Source organism: Ahaetulla prasina, chromosome 4 (assembly GCF_028640845.1).
Source record: "Ahaetulla prasina isolate Xishuangbanna chromosome 4, ASM2864084v1, whole genome shotgun sequence".
Taxonomy (NCBI): domain Eukaryota; kingdom Metazoa; phylum Chordata; class Lepidosauria; order Squamata; family Colubridae; genus Ahaetulla; species Ahaetulla prasina.
This window is the reverse complement of record NC_080542.1, coordinates 47,591,388-47,614,178: the sequence shown is the minus strand read 5'-3', so window position 1 is coordinate 47,614,178 and position 22,791 is coordinate 47,591,388. Positions and strand designations below refer to the sequence as shown.

The 22,791-nt window shown below is 37.1% G+C and overlaps 1 protein-coding gene across 1 annotated transcript; it reads left to right on the top strand.

Moving 5' to 3' along the window:
- The first annotated feature begins 11,115 nt into the window (after nt 1-11,115).
- On the top strand, nt 11,116-20,185 carry LOC131198903 (tRNA N(3)-methylcytidine methyltransferase METTL2-like). The gene is made up of 9 exons (XM_058184140.1): nt 11,116-11,311; nt 12,738-12,829; nt 13,426-13,802; nt 14,796-14,845; nt 17,083-17,143; nt 17,656-17,795; nt 17,938-18,044; nt 19,178-19,243; nt 19,823-20,185. Exons 1-9 carry the CDS (start codon nt 11,217-11,219, stop codon nt 19,969-19,971), a joined length of 1,137 nt encoding a protein of 378 aa, XP_058040123.1. The 5' UTR covers nt 11,116-11,216; the 3' UTR covers nt 19,972-20,185.
- The last annotated feature ends 2,606 nt before the right edge of the window (nt 20,186-22,791 follow it).

Below are 22,791 nucleotides of genomic sequence, written 5' to 3'. Positions count from 1 at the left end.
ATTTGCTTAAAACAACCATGGCAAAAAGGTCATAAAATTAGATATAACTCATTTAACAATTGCCCTGATTAACAATGAAAATTCTGGTCTCAGTTGTGGTCATAAATTGAGGACTACCTGTAAAATGCATGAAATAATGAAGACTGGATATATGAAAAGGATGGGTGCAGGATGAAGAGACTGGATTTTTAAAAATGCTGTAAAAGATGACGGTGAGAGAAAAATATTCTATAATGTGCATTGAGAGAAAAAGTTAGTTGCACAGAATATCATTAGAGAATGAGGGATGGGCTAAGATTTAAAAAGACAGGGAAAACTCTGAGTCTTTATAATCATAAAGCCAACAAGGAAAAAAGCAAATGGCTTAACTATCTTACTTACATGTCTTCCTCAGTTTTATTTAATGCTCACTTTAATTTTTCCTTATCTTGTTTTCTAGCTATTATCGCCAAAAGTTCCTGGACTGTACAGGCAAGAGAGTGCAGCCTAATAGCAGGTCAGCCAAACAATCTGATAAAGAAAGGTTGCCTAGAACCCAATCTTCCCCTATTACTGCCTTTGCTGGTGCTGCCCGCATCTGCATCATGAATGAAAAGGAACTGGAATCATACGTAGCAAATCTCCAAGGTAAGCACTCACACACTGCAGCAAACTTTAGAGCTGAACTATATCTGTTAAGAACCTGGTGGATCATACACTGGAAAAATGGAACTGATAACTTTAAATCTCTAAGCTAAACCATGGTATTAATTCCAGTGGAAAATAATCATTCTGATATTGGATAATGTTTTAGGCACACCTCTTAAAAGTTATTTCAGTGCTAAAAAGAATTCCTACTTTTGTAAATAACTATAGTGAAATGATAGAGTAAGGAGGTGGGAAATATATTTATTTATTCTTTTGCACTGATTTGTAACAGTAAATGTATTATACCAGTTAATTTATTATTTACTGAAGATACATGCCCAGGTTAAATATGACACAAACCATCTTCTCTGTTGTTTCAAATATAAATTATAGTACTCCCACCACCCATTGCTGGTTGGAGGTACATTTGCTATGGTTTTTCCAAATCCCTAGGACTTCAGCTATCTAGTAAAAGAAAATAATTAAGAATATCTGCAGAAATAATTTACCTTCTTGTGTGCAATGATGGGCACAAATATAAAAATTGAGTTTGCATTGTGAAATGCACATTTTGTCATTTTTGTATTATCATAATTTATACTGGATACTGTGTTTACAAAGCTTCTCCTTCAATAGCTAGCAAGAGCTGGATCAGATTTCAATCAGGGCCATGATATAGAACAGGGGTAGTCAACCTTTTTATACTACCGCCCACTTTTGTATCTCTGTTAGTAGTAAAATTTTCTAACTGCCCACCGTTTCCACAGTAATGGTGATTTATAAAGTGTATCATTGTCTGAGCATGCCTCTTGCGCATCGTGGATTGGGTTTGGGGGGGCACCGCCGGCTACCAGCTCTGCTTGTGTGTTACAGCTGGGTGGTGTGGGGGGAGATGCGCGAGCTATTCTGGGATGAGGCTCTTTTGTTTGTGGTCGCACTATAGCGCCATTTAGTTTCACTTACGTAACGTGAACTAAACTTATGCGTGGGCGATACAGATAGTATATTTTCAGAAATTTAAATTGTCACAGGGAATTTTATGAAAACCTAATGAAAATGTTTTTAAATAATGCTATGAAATTTTTTTAAAAAGTCAATTAAATTAAAAAAAAAGGAAAGTGCTTCAGTATCGGACAAAACCCCTACCACCCACCATGAAAGCTGGAACACCCACTAGTGGGCGGTAGGGACCAGGTTGACTACCATTGATATAGAAGAAAAGCATAAAAAACATCCATTCTATATTATATCATTACCATTCCGTGTGCACAGCACAAAGGAAAAGAAATGCATTCATTTCTAATGAGCCGGGGTGGGTGAGGAAGGCTAATTTGCTGTCCTTCTTCCTTCCAGGCCTTTTGCAATGACTATCTGCTTTTCTTGTGCTTTGCTGCGTTCTCTTTGCTTTTCACTAGGGTGGGGTTTGGATATTGATGAGTACTGATGATCTACAGCTAAGAGCATCCTGACATTTGACTGTGTTTTGCTTTACCTAGCAAAAGTTAACCCTTCAGAGAGTCCCTATAATCAAGTGCCTATCTTTCCCTTGATCCCTAACCGGGATGTCTTGGTGAAAGGGAAGCCAATGAAGGATGTCCAGAAGCTGGACGTGCAAAGGAAAATGGTGCCCCTCTCCTCCTTTGAAGACCATTTCCTCCATAAAAAGAGGTGGATAAAGCAGATAGTGAGTATACAATTCCATTCTGCCTATTTTCATCTAATGATTAAATCCTTCTGGTAACCTTTCCATATGTTTGTTTATATAATACTGATCTGCTCAGATTTGACAAACCTTCATTATACATTTTGTTTTGTTGTTTTCTGTTATACATAGCCCAAAGCTGCCAAGGCTTCCATACCAGCTCTCTCTCTCTCTCCAGAGCTAAGTCAGAAGCGTTTGACTATGAACGACGTGAGTGAAATCCGACAGGAGGTAAGGTCTTTGAGGCATGTGCTATTTATTGGGCTGGACCAAATTAAATTAGTTGGACTTATTTTATAATTAAAATCAGTTAGCGACCTTTGACTTAAGGAATGGGTAACTGCTCTCTGTAATGATGATACGAATGGGAATATAGTATGAATTTTTCTTTTTGAGTTTCACATCCATCTGTATTGCTCTTGTATATCAAACTCACATATAGCTCACATATACATTCACTTAACCATTGCTTGCTCTTTTTTCTCTACCCATCCATCTTTCTGGTTATCATATTGATGCATTCTTGTTTCTTTTTCTTTTTCATTGTTTCTTTTATTGTTTTATTATTTTACTTCTGTTCTGTTTGCACTCCTTTAATTTTCTTCCATTTTATTATTGTCAGCTGCCTAGAGTAACCTGGAAACTTCTAAATTAAATTACTATAATGCATATGTGCAGTATAATACTATCTTTATGGGAAGTTCAGAAACTAGCTCATGCTGGCTGGGAAATCCTGAAAGTTGGTCCACCCATCTTAAAACCTCAACATTGAGAAACACTGATGTAGAATATAATCCTGCAGCCTGAATTGCTAATGGAATATGGGTGGAAAAAATTAATGGGGCCGGATGGGAAAAAATTCCAGCAATAGGTCCATCCATTGAGGTAATCATCTGATTTCTTTTTCTGTGTGCCTTTGTTTGTTTGATACTTATGGAAAGTAGTCCCTTTTCAGCTATTTTATTTTCCAGGCTTTTAGGAACTGCTAGTGTAGGCATTTTTAACTTTGATTGACTATTGAGAAGACATTTCTATATTACTTTGTATGTCCATTTTTTTTACTGTATCTTACCTTGTTTGGAATTCTGTGAATATATATCTGTCTTAAAGGCATCAGATATTAATTATATGAATAAAAAACAAAGAACAAAGGGCTGTGGGAGGAAATTTGTCAATCTAAAACTCCTCAAAGCTCCTTTTCATAACACCAGCCAATGTCCCGATTTAATTCTGGGAGTTTTACCTTTACTAATTAATCACACTTATATGCCACCCAATTCCCAATTAATCATTTTTAAAGTTTTTGCATGGCTACTCTGATGATTTATCTCCCATCCATATTCTCTGGCTTTCCTATTCAGGTTAAGAAAGTGACAGGCTCCTATCGGAAAGCAATGGCTTTCCGTGAACGCAACAAAATGCTGAAGCTGTGGAAGAGACTACGTGGTGGAGAGATTGGGCTGGAGACAAACAACCCCAGCTTCTACCAGATCTTCTCCACATACACCTGGTCATGGAACGTTTTGCAGGACCTGGTGTCACCCCGAGAACTTCAGGAATATGATAAAAAACAGTACCAACGTGTCGTCCGGGCAAGCGCTCCTGTAGATAAACTAATCAATACTAGTGGGAAATCAAAAAGAAGTCAGAAGTAACACCAGATGTTGCAACCAGTGCTCCTCCTTTTATGTGAATGCATTCCCTCGATCAGTCTCAGGCTGGTATGCAGGTCACACTTTCTATGAGACATAGTGCAAGGTTTCAACTTTGTACCCTGGCTAATACAGTGAAAAATTAAGCTTCAAGAGGCAAAGCATCTCTCTTGTCATCTTTGTATTCTTACTGTTACTGAGTGCTTACTAACCGGCACAAGGACAGTAAAACAGGAAAAAAGTATTCAATCTTGAAAATCAAGATAGATTCGGGGGTAGCAACTCTTTTATCATCCACATTTAAAGACATTCTATTCTCCTGACAATTTTTTTTCTTTTCTTTCTTTTTCAAACCTTTACAGTTAACTTAAAGCAACTCTCAACCACCCTGTTTCTCTAGGAATGAGTTCCACCAGGAGGTAAAATGCAGTCTTTAGAAGAGAAACAAAGTTTGCACATTGCATGAAGGCAGGGGTGGGTTTTACTTACCTTTACTACTGGTTCACATCGTGCCCGTGCGCACGCTTTCATAGATCACTCTTGATGATGTTCGGCTCAGTGGGCGGAGCCTCCCACCGGTTTTACTATCAGTTCTATAGAACCAGTCCGACCCGGAGGCAATCCACCACTGCATGAAGGCATTTAGCTAGATCTGCAAAAAAAAAAGAAAGAAAGAAAGAAAGAAACAAGTTAATTGTTTCATTCAATGTGCAAAACCAACAATGTAATTCATATGTTCTTCAAGGGGAGTGCATAAAGGAGAAATGTGATTTGTTTTAAACTCTCAACCTTTTTATTATTCCATGTTTTTATTAAAACCCAATGGGAGGGATTTCACTAAGTATGGCAAGGCTGAGCAAATATGCTGTGCTCCCCACAGCCTTCCCAGCGCTTTTCTTTCCCTGTCTCTTCTCAGCCAATTCTGCCATCACTGCCAAAAAAACAGTATGACATAGTCCAATATTCCATTTTCTCATTCACTTATCTACCTACCACTTCATTCTTAGTTCTCACAGCAATGGATCTTATATCACAATGTTCTCTACATCACAATGTTTGGGAGTTTGGACTGCCAAACTGGCATGTTCCACTATCCTCTCTTCATCCTGACTTCCCAGAACTTTTCTATCCTTCCCTCTTTCCCCTCAACTTCCAGGATTGTTAATGTCTGGTTTCCCTGAACCCTTTCAGTCCATATCTATAACAAAACAGTCCTACTTCATCCTGTGCATGTATCAAAATAGCTGGAACACACATTTCTGTCCCAGAAGGAACTCCCCTCTCTAAATCAACTGCCTTATGAATCTAACAGTGCACAAATATTTCCCTAATTTGAAGTACTTTTGTGGTTGCCTATGTGAACTTGTTCATATCTAACGCTTTGCTATAAAGCATGTACAGCCTGGCATAATACAGTATGTTAATTACAGCCTGGCATAATACATTATGCTAATTAAACAAGGCCATAGCAAAGAGAATGGAGCAGACTGGAGAAATATTGAAGAAGACATGGAGCATCTATGTTATAATAATACAATTCATATTTCAAAGTTAAAGGGCAGGAGTAGAAGTCAAAAAAGAGAAGTAATGATGTCAATAAGAAGATAGGTCCATTTTTGATAAGGAGAAAAGCTATTGTAACGGTGCAATTATATCCGACAAGGAACTAACTATGGCTGGATAGAGGATATCATATTTGAAAATACAGCGTGTTATTGAACAGCATAATCAAGGCACATCATTCCATTTATTCTAGGTGATTTAACAAAACAGAAGATGTAAATAGAAAGCATTCAATATTTGGATATATAAACTTCATTCCAGAAATATCTGTATAAAATGAAGATTGAATTTATCCAAGTTATGATGCAATTCTGAAGGACAAATTGACACTTATACCAGGGACTGTTAATTTCTCTGATAAAATATTTTTGTAATCAGAATAGAACAGCACCTCTGAAATTGGAGAAAGAGAAACAGAGTAGCTAAGTGACTTTTAGGAAAAATCTCTAACTTAAAACAAGGAAAAGATAAAGCAGCAATTCAGTGGCAAAAGGCTTTAAATTCTTTAAAAGATTGTGGAGCGTAAAGAGTTTTGGTTTATATCTGAGAAATAACTGACAAATTTTAAAATGTTTGACTTTGCACATCCCCTGGGTCTTGTTGATCCCGACAGGACCCCAGATCAAACTTCGAGAACTGCTAATGTAGAGAAACATTATAATTTATCAATCCTTTGAAAACATTATTAAGAAAAATAGATTATATTCAAGAACAATGTAGTCTGGGTATGCATTGATAGTATAGTACAGTATATAGTATTAAGAGCCATGGCGATACAGTGGCTAGAATACAATATTACAGGCTGACTTTGCTCACTGCCAGGAATCTGATTCCTTCGATCCTGACAGGCTCAAGGTTAATTTCAGCCTCCCGAGGTTGGTAAAATGAGGACCCATATTGTTAGGGGCAATATGCTGATTCTGTAAACCGCTTATAGAGGGCTGTAAAGCACTATGAAATGGTATATAAATCTAAGTGCTATTGCTACCAAATACACGTTCCTGCTGGCTGGAGTATACTAAGATTGAAATTTATCTATCTTAAATTTACCAAGGTTGAGAAACGTAAGGTTGAAATATATAAAACAGGAAAACGTTGCTGTGCTCCTTTTTGTATAATTTACTTTACCTCTGCTACATTGCTCAGTGGTTTTTGCTCATTCTTCTCTGATTTCATATTTCTACACCTCATTTCCAGTAGATGTAATATTGGGAGCCAAGGGACAAGGAATTATTGGGTTTTCCCTTGCTGCTTAGTCCTTGCCCTCCAGCTTAAGCACAGTTGATATGGAGGGCTACCATTTCTGAGCTGCAAAATTATATTGCACTAAATGTCAGCCAAGAATTAGGTTTTTCTAAAACGCTTTACTGCTCGTCTGGATTTTTATAAAGGAGATATGGTAGAACCAGCTCAAGGCCCCGATCGAAACTGAAATGGCTATAGAAGTTAAACCAAGGAGCAATGAGGAGACTTTCCTCTGCCTTCACCTCAATTGGAAGCAGGGTTATTATGGGGTGGCACATCTCTCACTTTTCTGCCTTGTGAAGCAATGTGGGAGAGGGGAAGACTAGGGGCACCAGATTTGGTTGCAAAACATCACTAAATGGCAGCAAAATGATATCATCCAAGTATGGGATACCTATGAAACAGTCTAGTTGAAGGAAGGAGCATAGATACTGGTGGTCAAGCAGGAGAATATGGATTCTTTGGGCGACTACAGGACTCTCACAGAATTAAGGCCAGCTGTTATTGTAGTAGTAGGAAGAAGTACGTGATTCTCCTCTATCCTTTTCCTAGCTATTTTTAATTGCTAGATCCTTGGAAAGTGTGGAGAGAATCTGAGAGGTTTGGAGCTCAGAGAACTCTAGTGCCTCCTTCACAACTTAAGGTTTAGAAATTTGCATGTATGTATTTATAATTTAAGAGCTGCAAACATAATGCCTAAATTAGATGTCATTTTCAAAAGAGCAAGCTGGTGGCAAGAAAAAATACATTATGTTATAACCTACAAAGAAAGGGAGATTGGAATAAAACAGGTTTTCTAGCTAAATGTTAGTTTCTAATAAAAATGTCCTTTTTCAAGTTAAGTCCAGTTCTATTTATTTTCTCTTTGCTCACTTATTCTGCTGTATAAAGAACCTGTACTCTAGGAACCTGTAATGCTAGCAATGATGCTCCAAATACAGTATTAGCAGCTTTTAGTAGGATTTCACTGCCTTATAGCCCTGGTCCCCAACACAGACTGGAGGTGAAGGAGAATGCAATTTTGATCCCAACATGCACAGATTCACTCACTCATCGCTCATCTACAGCTGTGGACAGGTACCAGTCCGCCGATTGGGGTTTGGGGACTCTTGCTTTATAGGACTTTCAGAGACTGATTGAAAACTAGCCTTCTCTGAAAAAAAAAAAAAGCTTTATCCTTATTTGGCCCTGAAATGATGAAATTAAAACTACAAAAAAGGATTGTAAGTCCTGTTTTCATATGTACCATCACAGACTCACTTTTCCTATGCTGCTAAATGTAGGATGTCGAGGGTTGAATGCAAAATATGTAGAAATGATGCCAGTGGCCTATTGCACCCTTGCACTGCTTTTTCACCCTCTGCATCAGCACCATTGTAGGAAGAAAAAGAGCTGCTATGCACTATTTGTTGAGTACTAAAGCATGCCAAGATTAAGTGGGTAGATGCCAAAGGAATAAATGAAGAATTCACTCCAACCTTAACATAACGTACCCCTGAGTAATTCAAATAGTAAGTTGTTTAGGTTATGTTACATACACAAAGCATGGCAACTGAAGCAGAGAAGATGTCATTCTTTTTGACAAACTCCACAACATACGTCATTGGAACTTTGAGGGACATTTCTATTTTTTTTAAAAAAAAAATATAGGAAAAAGCACTTATTGCATAATGAAAATGCACTCACATAGGTTTTTAGATACCAGAACATACTTTTTTTTACAATTTCACCATTGTCACGCTCAAAAGGTATTTTTTCTAAAGATATAAAAGAATTTAAAATCTACCTTTAGTTTGATCCCTATAAACTCTATGGATGTGTAAAAAGGATGAAAATTCCTTGTTGCCTTTCCAAGAACTTTGGCTCAATTTTCTAATCTAGTCTATAATCCTGGGATTTCCTGATAATCTCCCAAATATAATTCAGGTGCAATCCAGCCTACATTAGCAAGGTGTTGACATTTGTTAAGAAAACTACATGCACATTTTTTTTTAAAAAAATAGTCTATTAATCCTCAAAACAATACTAAAATAATGCTAAGAGTGGAATGGAATGGAGTGGAACTGAGAATGGGAATTGGGAGTGGGAATAGAATATTTAGCCAAGTGTGATTAAACACACAAGGAATTTGTCTCTGGTGCATAAGTTCTCAGTGTACATGCAAAATAACAAAGTAATAATAATGATATCAATAAGAGAAGGTAGTGGAATTGATGAAAAGTATAATACTAAATGGATAAATATACTTAGACATAAGACTGTACTGTGGGAATTAGATATATTCAGTAGACTTGTTATGCACTTTCCAGCTTTCTCTTTTAACAATAATTTTCTATATTATCAAATAATAATTCCCTTACCCACAAGGTCCAGGTTTTTAATTTTTTATTAACCTCAATCTTTTTTCTTCAGGAACATTCAAAGTTATGTCTTATTGGAATTGGACACGTCATAATTTTTTTCAGTCAGATGCATTTTTTGGTGAATAGTACCTAATTAGTACCTGCAAATCAGCACAAAACTTTTTCATCCAGTGCTATGTAAGATATAATCTATTTAATTACAGTGTTGTCCATTTTGAGACCTACAGGTAGTATACATAACATTGTGTTATGGAAAGACTGTGTTTATAACAACATACCATTTTCTACAGAAAAGTCTACCAGCCATTATCTTGTATCACTGCAAGTTTCTAGCTCCAAATTTTCTGTTTTCAATAGATTCCTCTCCAGGCTGAGGTATGGGGTCATGCAAATGACTATATCTCCACAAGTATAGCATCAGCAAACAGAACATTTTACCAATGTTCATTGGGGATGTGTGTGCATGTTAACACCAAATTTCATCAAAATCCGTGATGGTCAACCTGGGAGCCCCAGACCACTTGACATGGAATGACCCTTTGTACAACTCTAGGTAGCCTGTGTGGAACTCCTGTTTCAATACAATAAATGTGTCATGTAGGTTTGGTTGAGCGAGTGTGACTGGCTATTACAAACGAACAGTGTAATTAGGGTTTCTTATCTTACATGCACATGGGGGAAAAGGATAATACCTCAGACCATCATTCAGCCAAAAGGTACAATCTGAAGTTTTAAGTTTGACAATTTCATGAACAATTTTAGGAATCTGTATGGAACAATCTATTGAATGCCACCCTGTTTCTAACAGTTTCATCAGAAACAAAAGTTATTTGTTACTGTGAGTTTCCATCTAAGCAAAAATACAATGAAATTTTATGAAACAAATAATGTAAAATCAAAATCCCTTTATATCATCACTGTATATAGCTCCCAGCACACCATACTACACTGGCCCCAATTTTCTCAGGTCCTTCACTTGCTACAGCTACCAATGATATCCTTGGATATTTCGTATTCTTACCTAACTATCCCCACCTACATATCAGTTTTGCCAGAACTTGAGTTTTGGTCCATAAAGGGATCAACAGTTCTCGGGTGTTTTGATTTAGGTACAGACCATCCATCCTAGTTCTTATGTTCTGTGCACAGAATGGTTTGTGCTTGTAAAGTCTTGCACAAAAAAATCCAACATATCTCCAAGTTGGAAGGGGGGGCAACAATGTACAGGTGCTTTTGTTTTTAAAACTTCCCAGTCTAGTCTTTAGGATTCCCTATCAAGATACTGATTTAATCAATCCTGATTGGCTTTTTCAAAATTAATTGTTTGAATAAGTGGCAACATTTGTGTGTAGCTCCTTCAAAAGTTTCTAATTCTGTTTAAAACATGACACAGAAATTGTGCATAAGGAATAATCATATTACTCACTTCTGAGTGATCAAACCCCCATCATGCCAGTTAAAGATTAAATATAGACTTGTCATTCAGCAAAAGTATAATAAAAGTATTGCTAATATTAGAAGCTAGGAACTGGTTGAAAGCTTATTTCCAACTGAAATACTTTCATTTGGGTTGCAACCAAGATCTTTCAGTACCTTGTCCAAGTGATTTCTAGAGCTCAGCTGTATGCAGAAATTTTGTTCTTCATTAACCTGCAAAAGATGTCAGATGCTTAAAACTTTTAAAATCAATGTTCTGGTTTGGCGGAAGTGTTATTTGCAACCTAGATACCGTACTTTTTAGAAGACGGGTCTTTTAATATCTATGGGCCGACCTCCCTTCCTTCTAGAAAGGAACAAAACTCTAGGGAGACAGACTGTCTCAAAATTCATTTTCGAAGACATGGGAAATCCAGGAAGCTAGGCAACCTCCTCATTTAAGTGAAGGCGCGCTTTGAAAGCGAAGCAAGCTTTAACATCTCACGCATGCGCATCGGGCGACCTCGTTTCTCTCTTTTGCATGAATCTTAAAGAGCTGCAGAAAGAGCAAAAGAAACCAAGTCCTCTCCTTCTTCTTCCGGGTCGGATGTTCAATTCTCTTGACCTGTAGTGTCGTGTCCGTCTTGCATGATGGCTGCGCCCAGCCGGGATGAAAAGAAAAGGAAGCAATTTGGGAATCGTTTCCTTACTGATGCGGCTCGGGTTTTTCAACACAACGCCTGGTAAGTAACGATTGTGGCTGCTTCTCTCTGCAGTCTCTTTTCTGATCCGTTGTAGCTACTCCATAGCTCCCTACGCAGGATCTCACAAAGTAAAACCAAAGCCGCGTTGACTGTTTTGTTGTCTACACGTATTGTATTAAGGCTGCATGTTAACAGATCGAAAGGATGAAATGTTAAGCTTAGTTGACACAAAAGAAGACGAAAAGGTAAATAAAGAGACGCTATTTATGAGCAGTACATCAAGGTTAAGAAAAATGGGGGGGGGGATGAGTACACAATACTAATTGCTTTTTCTCATTTTTATAAAGCCTTATAGCCACATCAAGCCATCAACTATTTTAGCTCCAATTTTTAACTTTCACTGCAAATTCTGCTACTAATGGGGTGCAACCGAGGATACATAAATGATTATGTCATCACACTGTGCCACATCTTAGAACATAAATACAGCAGTTCGTGTTAACAACTACTATTGGGGCTATTAATTCTGTTGCAAAGGGTCATAGTCGCTAAGCAGAAAATCACATGATTGTGATGGCTTTACCACTTTACTGCCACTTTGATCGTTAAGCAAATATTAATGTGACTGCAAGTTACAATTTTATTCGCATGGTCTCTGTTAACTCTGCTTGACACAAGCCAGTTGCAAAGAGCACAAATGGTAATCATGTGACCCCAAGATTCTGCAACTGTTGTAAATACAAAACTTGGTTGCAAGCCTTTTGTTTAAATCCTGCCATAACTTCAAGCGGTCACTAAATGAGGCAGTAAGTGAGCAAGTTCTCCCTGCATGTAATTAGCTACACTTACATGACATTAAATTTTGCTTTGGCTGTCACTGGCCATTTTTCCCTACATCACATGTCCAAAAATAGTTGTCCTTTGTATGTGTGGTTATTTTGTCTGATGGCAACTGTAAGCAAGATTAGGCCTGAAGAACTGATTTTAATTTTTTAATGAAGTTTTTTATTTAAAAGATTTTACAAATATTTTAAAAATTGCAAAAAGAAAAGAATTAGAAAAAAGAAAAGTTAAAAGAATGAAGAGTACAAAACAGCAAGAAAAGTATTTAAAGCAACTTTGTCTTGTTTGCATCAGTTTTTCTTAGAAATTACCATTTCCACCTCCATATTGCATGTATAGTTGTTTTTCTCCAATAAACAAACATTTCTAATCTATAAATCCTGAATTAATTTAATTTTTATCCATTTCCAGCAAAATGACTACAAAGGGTTTCCAGGCGTTTACAAATGTAGTTCTAGTTCCGTCCTTAAACAAGTCAATATAGCCATTTCTGCAAAATCAGCTATCTTTACAATTCATTCCTCTATTATTGGTGTTTCTGTAGCCTTCTATCTTTGTGCTAAAGAATTGGATTTTAATACTTAACAATTAATTGTGGTGGATTAACATTTCTTTTTTGTAGGGATAATGTGGAATGGTCTGAAGAGCAGGAAGCTGCTGCACAAGCAAAGGTCCAAGAACAGAGCATGCAGTTAGTACCACAAGATCAGCAAGGTACTACATACTATATAATGAAAATTCTTCCTTTTATATATGACAACCCTATCAACACAATATATATATTTAACAGAACCATATATATTCTTACCAAAGGATTTTTTTTTTACAAAATTAAAAGACAAACATGAAACAATATGGGGGGGAAGGATATATCAATATCAATAAAATCTTTATCTCAATCTAAAAAAAGTTTGCTTTTAGTTCCAGTGAAATCATTAGGACAGATTAGTGAATAGCTTCACTCTTCATGATATCCATAATTGACACAAGTGTGTTAATTAGGGGTTTCCTTGTTAGAATATCATTTTATAAAAAATATATAAGCTCCTGGCATAAGTGTCTCTTAGCTTCAGAGAACTGAGATTCAGACTAACAGTTGGATGTTATCTGATTTTGAAGGATGTGTTTCTTGGGTATATGAGAAACTAGTTACAACAGCAAATATCTTAAATGAAAAGGCAGCAATAAAGCAAATTACTGTGTAGAGTTCCTGCTACACTTAAGATATCATTGCTAAATTATGTAATTTGTGAGATTTTTTTTGTAAATGGAATTGCTGACTTATTATCCTCTGTCTTTCTTCTTTCAAGATGCTTATGAAATCAATGCCAACATGTATTGGGATGATTTCTATAAAACCCATGAAAATGGATTTTTTAAAGATCGACATTGGTTGTTCACTGAGTTTCCTGAATTAGCGCCAAACCATCCTCAAGGTCAGATTGGCATACATAATTCTAAGGAAACTGTGAAAAAGATCAAAAATTCAAGTATTGGAAGCTACTCTGACAAACTTTGTACAGGAGATAATAAAGACTTGGAACATCTGGATACAGAAAAAAAGAATACTAATAACATCACCCATCAGATGCAGTCAGAAGATAAAATGGCATCACAACTGCAGGAAGAGAAAGTAATAAAAGATGGTGACTTCCCAGGATCATCTGCTACGTATAGAATATTAGAGGTAAAAATATTGCAAATCAAAGTTTAAAATGCTGCATTGAATACACAATCCTAATTGACTCAGCATCCTGTTTAGGAGGAGTGGATACTACTATTATACAAAGCATCAAAGAGGTACTTTATTTCAACTAAAGCAGGCCCATGTAAAAGTTTGGTCAGCCAAGACACATTAAAGTGGCTGCTCTAAGGGTCTATCTTTCTTCTGCACATGCACAGAAGATACTTCCGCTAGCCCTTCTAATTACTTGCCCATTACTTTGTCTGTTTGAAGGTACTGAAGCATAACCCTTCACTTTTGAATCAAAATGTAACTTTGAATTGGTATCTTTAGTCTTTGTACAATGGCTTTGAATGCAATGCAACATCAGTTTGAATAGGCCTACTAACTATTCCAGGTGCCTTAAAACAATGACCAGATAGTGGTCATGATGGTATGAGCTTTGTGTTAGCTATTACTAAGTAATTATTAGAGAACTTTGAGTTCAAGCTGTAGTTCTTTGTTTTCAGTCATAATTACTCACAAACTTACTATATGCCTTCAATGGTGCTGCCTGTGAGCCTCGCCAGATAGTGTGTTTGCATTTGAAAAGTACAATATGAATGGGGAAAAAATAGGAATGAATAACTGGCAATGTTTTTAAATTAAATGTGGTTCTTAAAGGAAACTACCTGACTTTTTCCCAAAGACACTCACTTATTTTAGAGTAGTATGATGCTGTTGTCTGTTACATTTAATTTACAAGTGCAGTCCTTCAAAAAAAAAAAAGGCAACCCTAATTGCTGACCTCAGAAATAACATGTTTATGGCAACACATGATGAATATATGGGAGACAAGCATAGATAATAAAAATTATTTCCAGAAGGGAAACTACAGTATTGTCTTGAAATGAAAGTAATGAAAGTCTTTGGATATCTCAAATTATCTAATAATTTTATTATTGCATTAATTTTTATCACAGCAAAATAATTCAGACCTGCTTCTTTTATTGACAGGTGGGATGTGGTGCAGGAAACACAGTCTTTCCTATCCTTCAAACCAACAAGTAAGAAAAATTACAACTCAAATGTATAGACTGCATGATACTTTCTAGCATTGTGGGATCACTTAGATGCATAGTCCTTTTCACCTCATTTTGAAGTAATCCATTCCCAGTTTAGGAGATTTTTCCCCCAACATGAAGGCTAATCTTCTGAAATTATGTACAGTTTACATTTGCATATTTATAATAATACAAATAATTTGCATATATCTGACAGCAGGAAAGACAATCAATGTACTTAAATTGCGTTTTTATAAATTTTGAATTCGGTTGGCACAAAAGCCTAAACACAGCATTAGAATGTTAATTTCTCTAGGAGTTGTCAGCTGACCTAAAAGAGGTCCCATTTGGTGTAATGATTTCTCATTCCGTATTTATGGAGTTCTTATAATTGCCCCTCTGAATGAGAAACCATTTCATTTATGTTTTCTAGAGAGTTTCATTCTTGGCTAACATAATTGTTTCTATTCTATGTTAAAAAGTACATTGAGTGTGATGTAGTATTTTAATTCAAATTATGATCTTGGGAAGTCATATGCTGCTCAAAATCAATTGATTAGAACAGTCTATAAGTCCCAATAGTAAATAAATAAAAATTTCCTTGCAACAACAGTGGACATTTTGCTCCATTCTGTTTGACTGGAGAGTAAAATTTTGAATTATTATTATTATTATTAATTATTAATCGTACTTTTATACCGCCCTATCTCCCTAGGGACTCAGGGTGGTTTACAGCCAAATAAAACATATATATATATACAGAATAAAACATTAATTTAAAAAACTTAAATAGGCCGGATATTTAAAATAGAAATATAAATAATAAAACCCCATTAAAACCAAATTTAAAATTTAAAAATTCTAGTCCAGTCCTGCGCAAATAAATAGATGTGTCTTAAGCTCATGGCGGAAGGTTCGAAGGTCAGGAAGTTGGCGAAGTCCTGGGGGAAGCTCGTTCCAGAGGGTGGGAGCCCCCACAGAAAAGGCCCTTCCCCTGGGTGTCGCCAGTCGGCACTGCCTGGCCGACGGCACCCTGAGGAGTCCCTCTCTGTGAGAGTGCACGGGTCGGTGAGAGGCAATCGGTGGCAGCAGACAGTCCTGTAAGTAGCCCGGCCCTATGCCATGGAGCGCTTTGAAGATAATTACCAAAACCTTGAAGCGCACCCGGAAGGCCACAGGCAGCCAGTGCAGTCTGCGCAGGAGAGGTGTTACGTGGGAGCCACGAGGGGCTCCCTCTATCACCCGCGCAGCCGCATTCTGAACTACCTGGAGTCTCCGGGTGCTCCTCAAGGGGAGCCCCATGTAGAGAGCATTGCAGTAATCCAGACGAGATGTCGTGAGAGCATGAGTGACCGTGCATAGGACATCCCGGTCTAGAAAGGGGCGCAACTGGCGAACCAGGCGAACCTGGAAAAAGCTCTCCTGGAGACGGCCATCAAATGGTCTTCAAAAGACAGCCATCCATCCAGGAGAACGCCCAACTTGTGCACCCTCTCCATTGGGGCCAATGACTCGCCCCCAACAGTCAGCTGCAGCTGCAGCTGACTGTACCGGGATGCCGGCATCCACAGCCACTCCGTCTTGGAGGGATTGAGCTTGAGCCTGTTTCTCCCCATCCAGACCAGTACGGCTTCCAGGCACCGGGACAGCACTTCGATAGCTTCGTTGGGGTGGTCCGGTGTGGAAAAGTACAGCTGAGTATCGTCAGCGTACAGCTGGTACCTCACACCGAAACCACTGATGATCTCACCCAGCAGCTTCATATAGATGTTGAACAAGAGGGGCGAGAGAATCGACCCCTGAGGCACCCCACAAGTGAGGCGTCTCGGAACCGATCTCTGACCCCCTGTCAACACCGTCTGCGACCGATCGGAGAGATAGGAGGAGAACCACCAATAGACGGTGCCCCCCACTCCCAATCCCTCCAACCGGTGCAGCAGGATACCATGGTCAATGGTATCAAAAGCCGCTGAGAGGTCTAATAGGACCAAGGCAGAGGAATAACCCCTATCCCTGGCCCTCCAGAGATCATCCACCAACGCGACCAAAGCCGTCTCAGTGCTGTATTGAAAGTTTATCTTCCTGTTGTGCCTAATTGTCATGGAGTCTTTATTTATCTCATATTTAGCCGCTTTCTAATGGAAAACAGTTACTGCTGTAGATGCTATCTTTGGAAACTCTGTAGCAGCTTGCCCTTCTAAATAAAAAGTGTTTCTGATAAAACTTCTGTTTCATTTCAGTGATCCAGGCCTATTTATATATTGTTGTGACTTCTCTACTACAGCAGTGGATCTTGTCCTGGTAATTTTAAAAAATGATGTCATTTTTAAAAAAATTTTTTAGCTAGCTTCCTTTATTTCTGAAAGTATGTAATTTTTATTGTCTCCTAACATAGTCTATTGAAAATTAGAGTAGAGATAATTTAAATAATACATCACCCCTGTAAACAAAAAATAAGAACAGTGAAATGAGTGAGCTCTATTTATTATTGTCTCATGACTCATCTAATAGAACATCAACTCTTCAAAAATGCTGCTCATTTGTGAAAATAAGAAACTGTGTGAAATAGAATTATTAATCCCATTCAAGGTCTCTCGTATGTATGTATGTATGTTCAGGGATTTCTCACAGAAATTTGGGTGATTTGCTATAGCAAGTTTATGTATGGATTGAAACATCTAAAAAGTCCTTCGTGCAGCTTTGAGGCTACCTGGGTGGGATTTGGGCAAGTTGCTTTCTCTTAGCTTAATTTACTCCACAGGTTTCTGTGAAATAAGAACTGCTATAAGAAAGATAATTGTGTGAACATACAGGCCCATCCAGAATATGATGCCTCTCGTTGCTTTGCGTTCGTTCATGACCTGACCAAGAATCAGACGCCTTTTCCAATGCCAGATGAGAGCCTTGATGTGATAGTTCTTATCTTCGTCCTTTCATCTATTCTTCCAGAAAAGTATGAAATACTGATGTTACATTGTATTTGTCTAACAGAGAAATGTGCATTGGGGAGGGGCAGAGAGAGGATGACTTGTTTCAAAACAAAACTTTTGTAGTGAACCTCAGTAGGCATTGACTTTTTTTCTTCCTTTTCCCAGAATGCAGGGTATAATCAATAGGCTTAGCCAACTTCTAAAGCCTGGTGGAATTATTTTATTACGAGATTATGGCCGTTTTGATCTAGCCCAACTTCGCTTTAAAAAAGGTAGGGTGAGGGCAAAACTATGATATTTTAAAAACGTAATCACTCTGCTTCTCATTAAAAGAAAATACTAGCCATTTTCATGAAACGAGATATGAAAGTGGTTTGAGTAGGTGCAGGACTATGTTTGCTCTGCTCCGCTAAAAAAACAGCACGAAAGTTTCTTCAGAAGATATAATTGTATATGAATGAATGACAACTTTTTCTGAGTTTCTGAAATTAGTGGCTTCTATGGTTGGTACACCAATGGTGATTCATGATGATGATGATTGCAAGATGTGATATGAGCAATATTTTTTTAAAGGGATTAAATCCTATAATCATCAGATCCAATAAAATCTGGTGTTCTATTTTAACATTTCATGGGATTTCAGATGAGTACCCTGAAATTTTGTGATATTCCATTGTGAGATTTCACGTATTTTTAAAGAAATAAAGTTTTAATTTAATTTTGAGGTTTCATGAATGCCACTATTGGGGTCACATGTACAGATATAATCACAGACACTGCATTGCCAAACCCTAACTTGTGTGATGATCTTCAAAAACTTGAGATAATGATTTAATATTTGTTTTCTGATTTAATAATTCATACAAAATAAACATCGAAATCTATGTCTTATGTTGATGAAAACTGTTTTTTCTTGTTCTTTTTTGGGCTAACATTTTCAGCTTTTAAACAGGAATTACTTGTTGCCAGGCAGAAAGTGGTAATCTTGTTCCAAATAATATGCAGGTTATGTCTTTGGCAATATGCAGATCAGAATATTTCTAACAATGTTCTGGGAAAATGAGAAGTTAGGAAAGTTGCTTAATGTTATTTTCAATGTGTGACAGACATATATGCACTTCTGAGGGTAAAGAATCAATTGTAGATTGTGTGAACTCTTTTTCAACCAAAGACCACTGTCTGGTATTGCTGCTACTGTAGATGTGTGCATATGGTTCATGAATTTAAGAATGCTTCAGCAAGAACTGAAATACCACTGTGTACTAAGTAAAGAAAAATTGTCTTGCTGAAATATTTTGACAGTAAAATTGGTTATTACTGCCTTTATCTTTTGGGAGGAGGTAGTGGGAGACAGAAGGAAAGTGGAACAAATGCATTTGCTGTCAAATCTCATTCCTCTCTTCAGGTCAGTGTCTGGCTGATAATTTCTATGTGAAAGGAGATGGAACCAGAGTTTATTTCTTCACACAAGGTAATCAAATGGCAGTTTTATGCAGTAACAAGACTTGCAACTGAGAGGCATTCCTGAGGAGGAGATGATCTTATAGCTTTGATTAGAGAATCTCCATAGACAGATCTTATTGGACATCAGTGGCATTTTCATTGGAGATGTACAGTCTGACTGGAGCAATGCATTAATTCTGAATCATTACAGAATCAACTAGGGTGCCAGGTTGTTACCTTTAAAATTAGCTGGTCTACCTAATTATGAAACTACATGACAACTTCACTTGTTTTCTATCACGACTTCTTGAGAGCTTTTCTTATTTTCTAAGGCTATATTTCTCAATTATTTCCCATGGGAAATATTGGGGGGGTGCAATCTGTGGTACCAAACAATCTTCCAAAAAGCCTTTGACTAGCCCCTGTGGAATTCCCTCTAAATTGTCTGACCAAAAATGGTTTCCCTACAAGGTATAATTTTAATGATTTGGCTATATTGCTATTTTTTTATTCATTGCCATGTAATGATCAATAATTAATTGAAACTTGCCTTTTATAGCTATGAATGAAAACTTAGGTAAATTAAATTCTTTCCTTTGTATCATAGATGAGTTGGATTTTCTGTTCTCTACTGCTGGCTTAGAGAAAATTCAAAATATTGTTGACCGCCGCCTCCAGGTGAACAGAGGAAAACAAATCACCATGTACAGGGTCTGGATCCAATGTAAATACCAGAAGCCACCAGGAGATAACTAGTCTGTAGCAGGGAGAATTTCTTCAATTATTAATTGAATTAAATGAGATCTCCTTTTCTGGGAGAATGTTTCCATGCTATAGAGAAAATCATCATACTGTATATATGATACACACATGTAACTCTGTTGTGCTGTTCTTGGATAATCATTACTTTTTGAGGGTGAATATTTTAAATTTGGAACTGAGGGAAAGTTTCTGTTTACCCAGCATTTGTAATGAGTTTTGTACATTACACAATTCTTTTGGAATTCTCATAACTTACATGATTACTTATAAATTATTTGGGCTAATTCGTCATACCTACAGAAACACCTTCAATCCCAGTTTATCCATTGCTAAACGCCATGGGGAGGTCATTTTTTCTAGTTTAAAAAGATCATTAAATTTTGGGCAATACTGAATCCCTTTAGGTTTTGAGATTTTGTATCCCAAGATAGCAGTCCCCAATTTTTCTGGTGGTGCAGTGGGGTGGGGAGAGGGAATACTTTCACATGTGCACTGCTTCCAAAAATACAGCTTCACGTGCACTCACTCACCCATCGCTTTCTCTGCCCAGTTCTGCAAAGGCTGTGGCCTGGCACAGTGGGTACTCCTTGGTCTACAATATTGTGCAGGAAAGCTGATTAGCTCTTAGATCAAATTTTTCAAAGTTAAATTGCTGATAAAAATCATGTTCTTCTCAAATTCTTGCATTGTCTCTGAATAGGCATGGCTCAGAATAATTACTAAGGTCATACTTGCCAAAGTGTTTTTAGCAATATTGTTCCCCGTTAAGCTAGGATACAGAGGAACACATATTGCATAGAAATGATATGGACAACAAGTGTAGAGCAAAAATGAAACCATTTTTGTATGCACCATCAGCATACAATGGTGTTGAATAGGTGCTTGCAAGATTAACAGGTATGCTTATTTATTTGCTGGACTTATGAAAGCCTGTTCTTAGTGTGACATGTGAAAGTATGAGTAATTTGTTTGACACTAAGACTATGTGCTCTGCAATTAGAATTATGATAGGAATGGGCAAACGCTGAAAGTTATGCCTATTTTTAATAGCAGTATTGAGCCTTGGGATAAACTTCAGATATAGTTAAGCTAAATAATATTTGATTAAAGATGTGGGATAATGGGAGGACAGGACATAGGCAAATGTTCTATAAAGCCCCGAAAGCCACCTTTTCCTGTGCTCTACATCCATCCTGTTCATAATCTCACAGATCAAAATTTTCAAATAGATAGCTCCATATAATCTTGCTTCTTTGTATAGGTGGGGCAGTGTATGCAACGGGTGCTAGCATGTGTTCTGGACCATGAGTAGATGTGCTCCAGAGCATCATACATCATATATTTGTGACGCTCTGCATTTACCAGGCCCACAGTTTCAAAGAGTGTTGTCATTTTAGCATAGCAATACTGCCCTGTGAAAGATGTAGACTTGTAGACTGTGAAAGATGAAGACTTGTATTTAGTTAAAATAGTATTTATTGACAAGAACTTCCACATTATTACCCAATTTTCCATTTCAGCTGTAAAAGCCAATTGTAGTGTTTTTTTTCTTGTGACCAAAGATTTTATACCTTTTATGGTATAAAAGGTATACATACTTTTTATGTGGGAGACAACTCATTGGTATGTGTATTCTACAAACATCCGGATTGGATTGGGCAGCCCCCTCCCATTATCCAGAGTAGCATGGTTTTCTTCCAGAGATGGTATGTTTGGTACCCAAAAGCTAGCTCAACTACCCATCATCATTTTGTAGTCATCTTATAACCTAGACTCAACAGCCTGGTCTGATTTCTTTTCAGAGCAGCATTACACAACATTCTCTCTTTCCTGCCACTGCTAAGTTATTTCTGCTTTACAGTTAGGCAGTTGGGTACAAAGAGTCAATTCACTTCCCATCTATGCTTTGCATCTTTGCTTGTTCAAGATTTTCTTAGGCTGGAGTAATACACACAATACTGTTCAATGCTGCATTTTTATGGACTATATCCTTTAGAATGTTTTAAACTGTAACGATAACCTAGTCTACAAAATATACCAATTTCCTTATCAGGCTGAGATTAAGATAAATTCAGTGTTCAGTAATCAGTATTCAGTTGAGCACTAGGAAAAAAAACATGGATATTTATTAAGCATAGTCTGTAGTATGACTTGTGGAACTTGACTCATATTCAGGCAAATAGCATATACATGTGTTCATGTGCCCATGCAGTAAACAGATAAGTAATGGTATCCTGTTGTTTTTTTCTGTCATTCAATCATGTCTGATTCTTAGATACTGCCTGGAACTGAAGTTCCTGTAGTTTTCCTGACAAGATTTTTCAGAAATGGTTTGTCATTGTCCCCTTCCCTAGATTGAGAGAAAGTGATTAGCTAAAGGTTATCCAACTGCCTTGTGACTAAGGTAGAACTAGAACTCATGGTTTTAAGTTTACCAAGCAATAAGCAATAACACTTGCTTATCATTTGGTAAACTTGTATTTGGGAAGACTCAAGTAATTTGTATGGGATTACTTGTGAATTTCTCATTGTGTTTCAAATTTCAAATCTCCAAAATATTGTGATAAGATTAAAACTGGAATTGGGTTGCCTGAATCTTAAGTGTCACAACATCATATGTCTCTGAGCAACAAAAGGTAGGGCATAATTCCTTAAGAGAATGAGATGGTTAAGGGCATAGATGTGCATTTAAAAAAATGATTTCCACTATTGATTTTAGAAGATGGAATTCTTTCAAGAGACAAACTAAATAACACATATATTATTTCATTATTATTGATTTTAATAGACACAAGGATCATAAACATTTAGTAT

What these genes read in the sequence shown, in the direction of transcription:
- LOC131198903 (XM_058184140.1), top strand. Translation starts at nt 11,217, where the DNA reads ATGATGGCTGCGCCCAGCCGGGATGAAAAGAAAAGGAAGCAATTTGGG. An exon ending in AGTACCACAAGATCAGCAAG is followed by an intron (nt 12,830 to 13,425) that starts GTACTACATACT and finishes TCTTCTTTCAAG; the next exon opens with ATGCTTATGAAATCAATGCC. An exon ending in CCTATCCTTCAAACCAACAA is followed by an intron (nt 14,846 to 17,082) that starts GTAAGAAAAATT and finishes GTTTCATTTCAG; the next exon opens with TGATCCAGGCCTATTTATAT.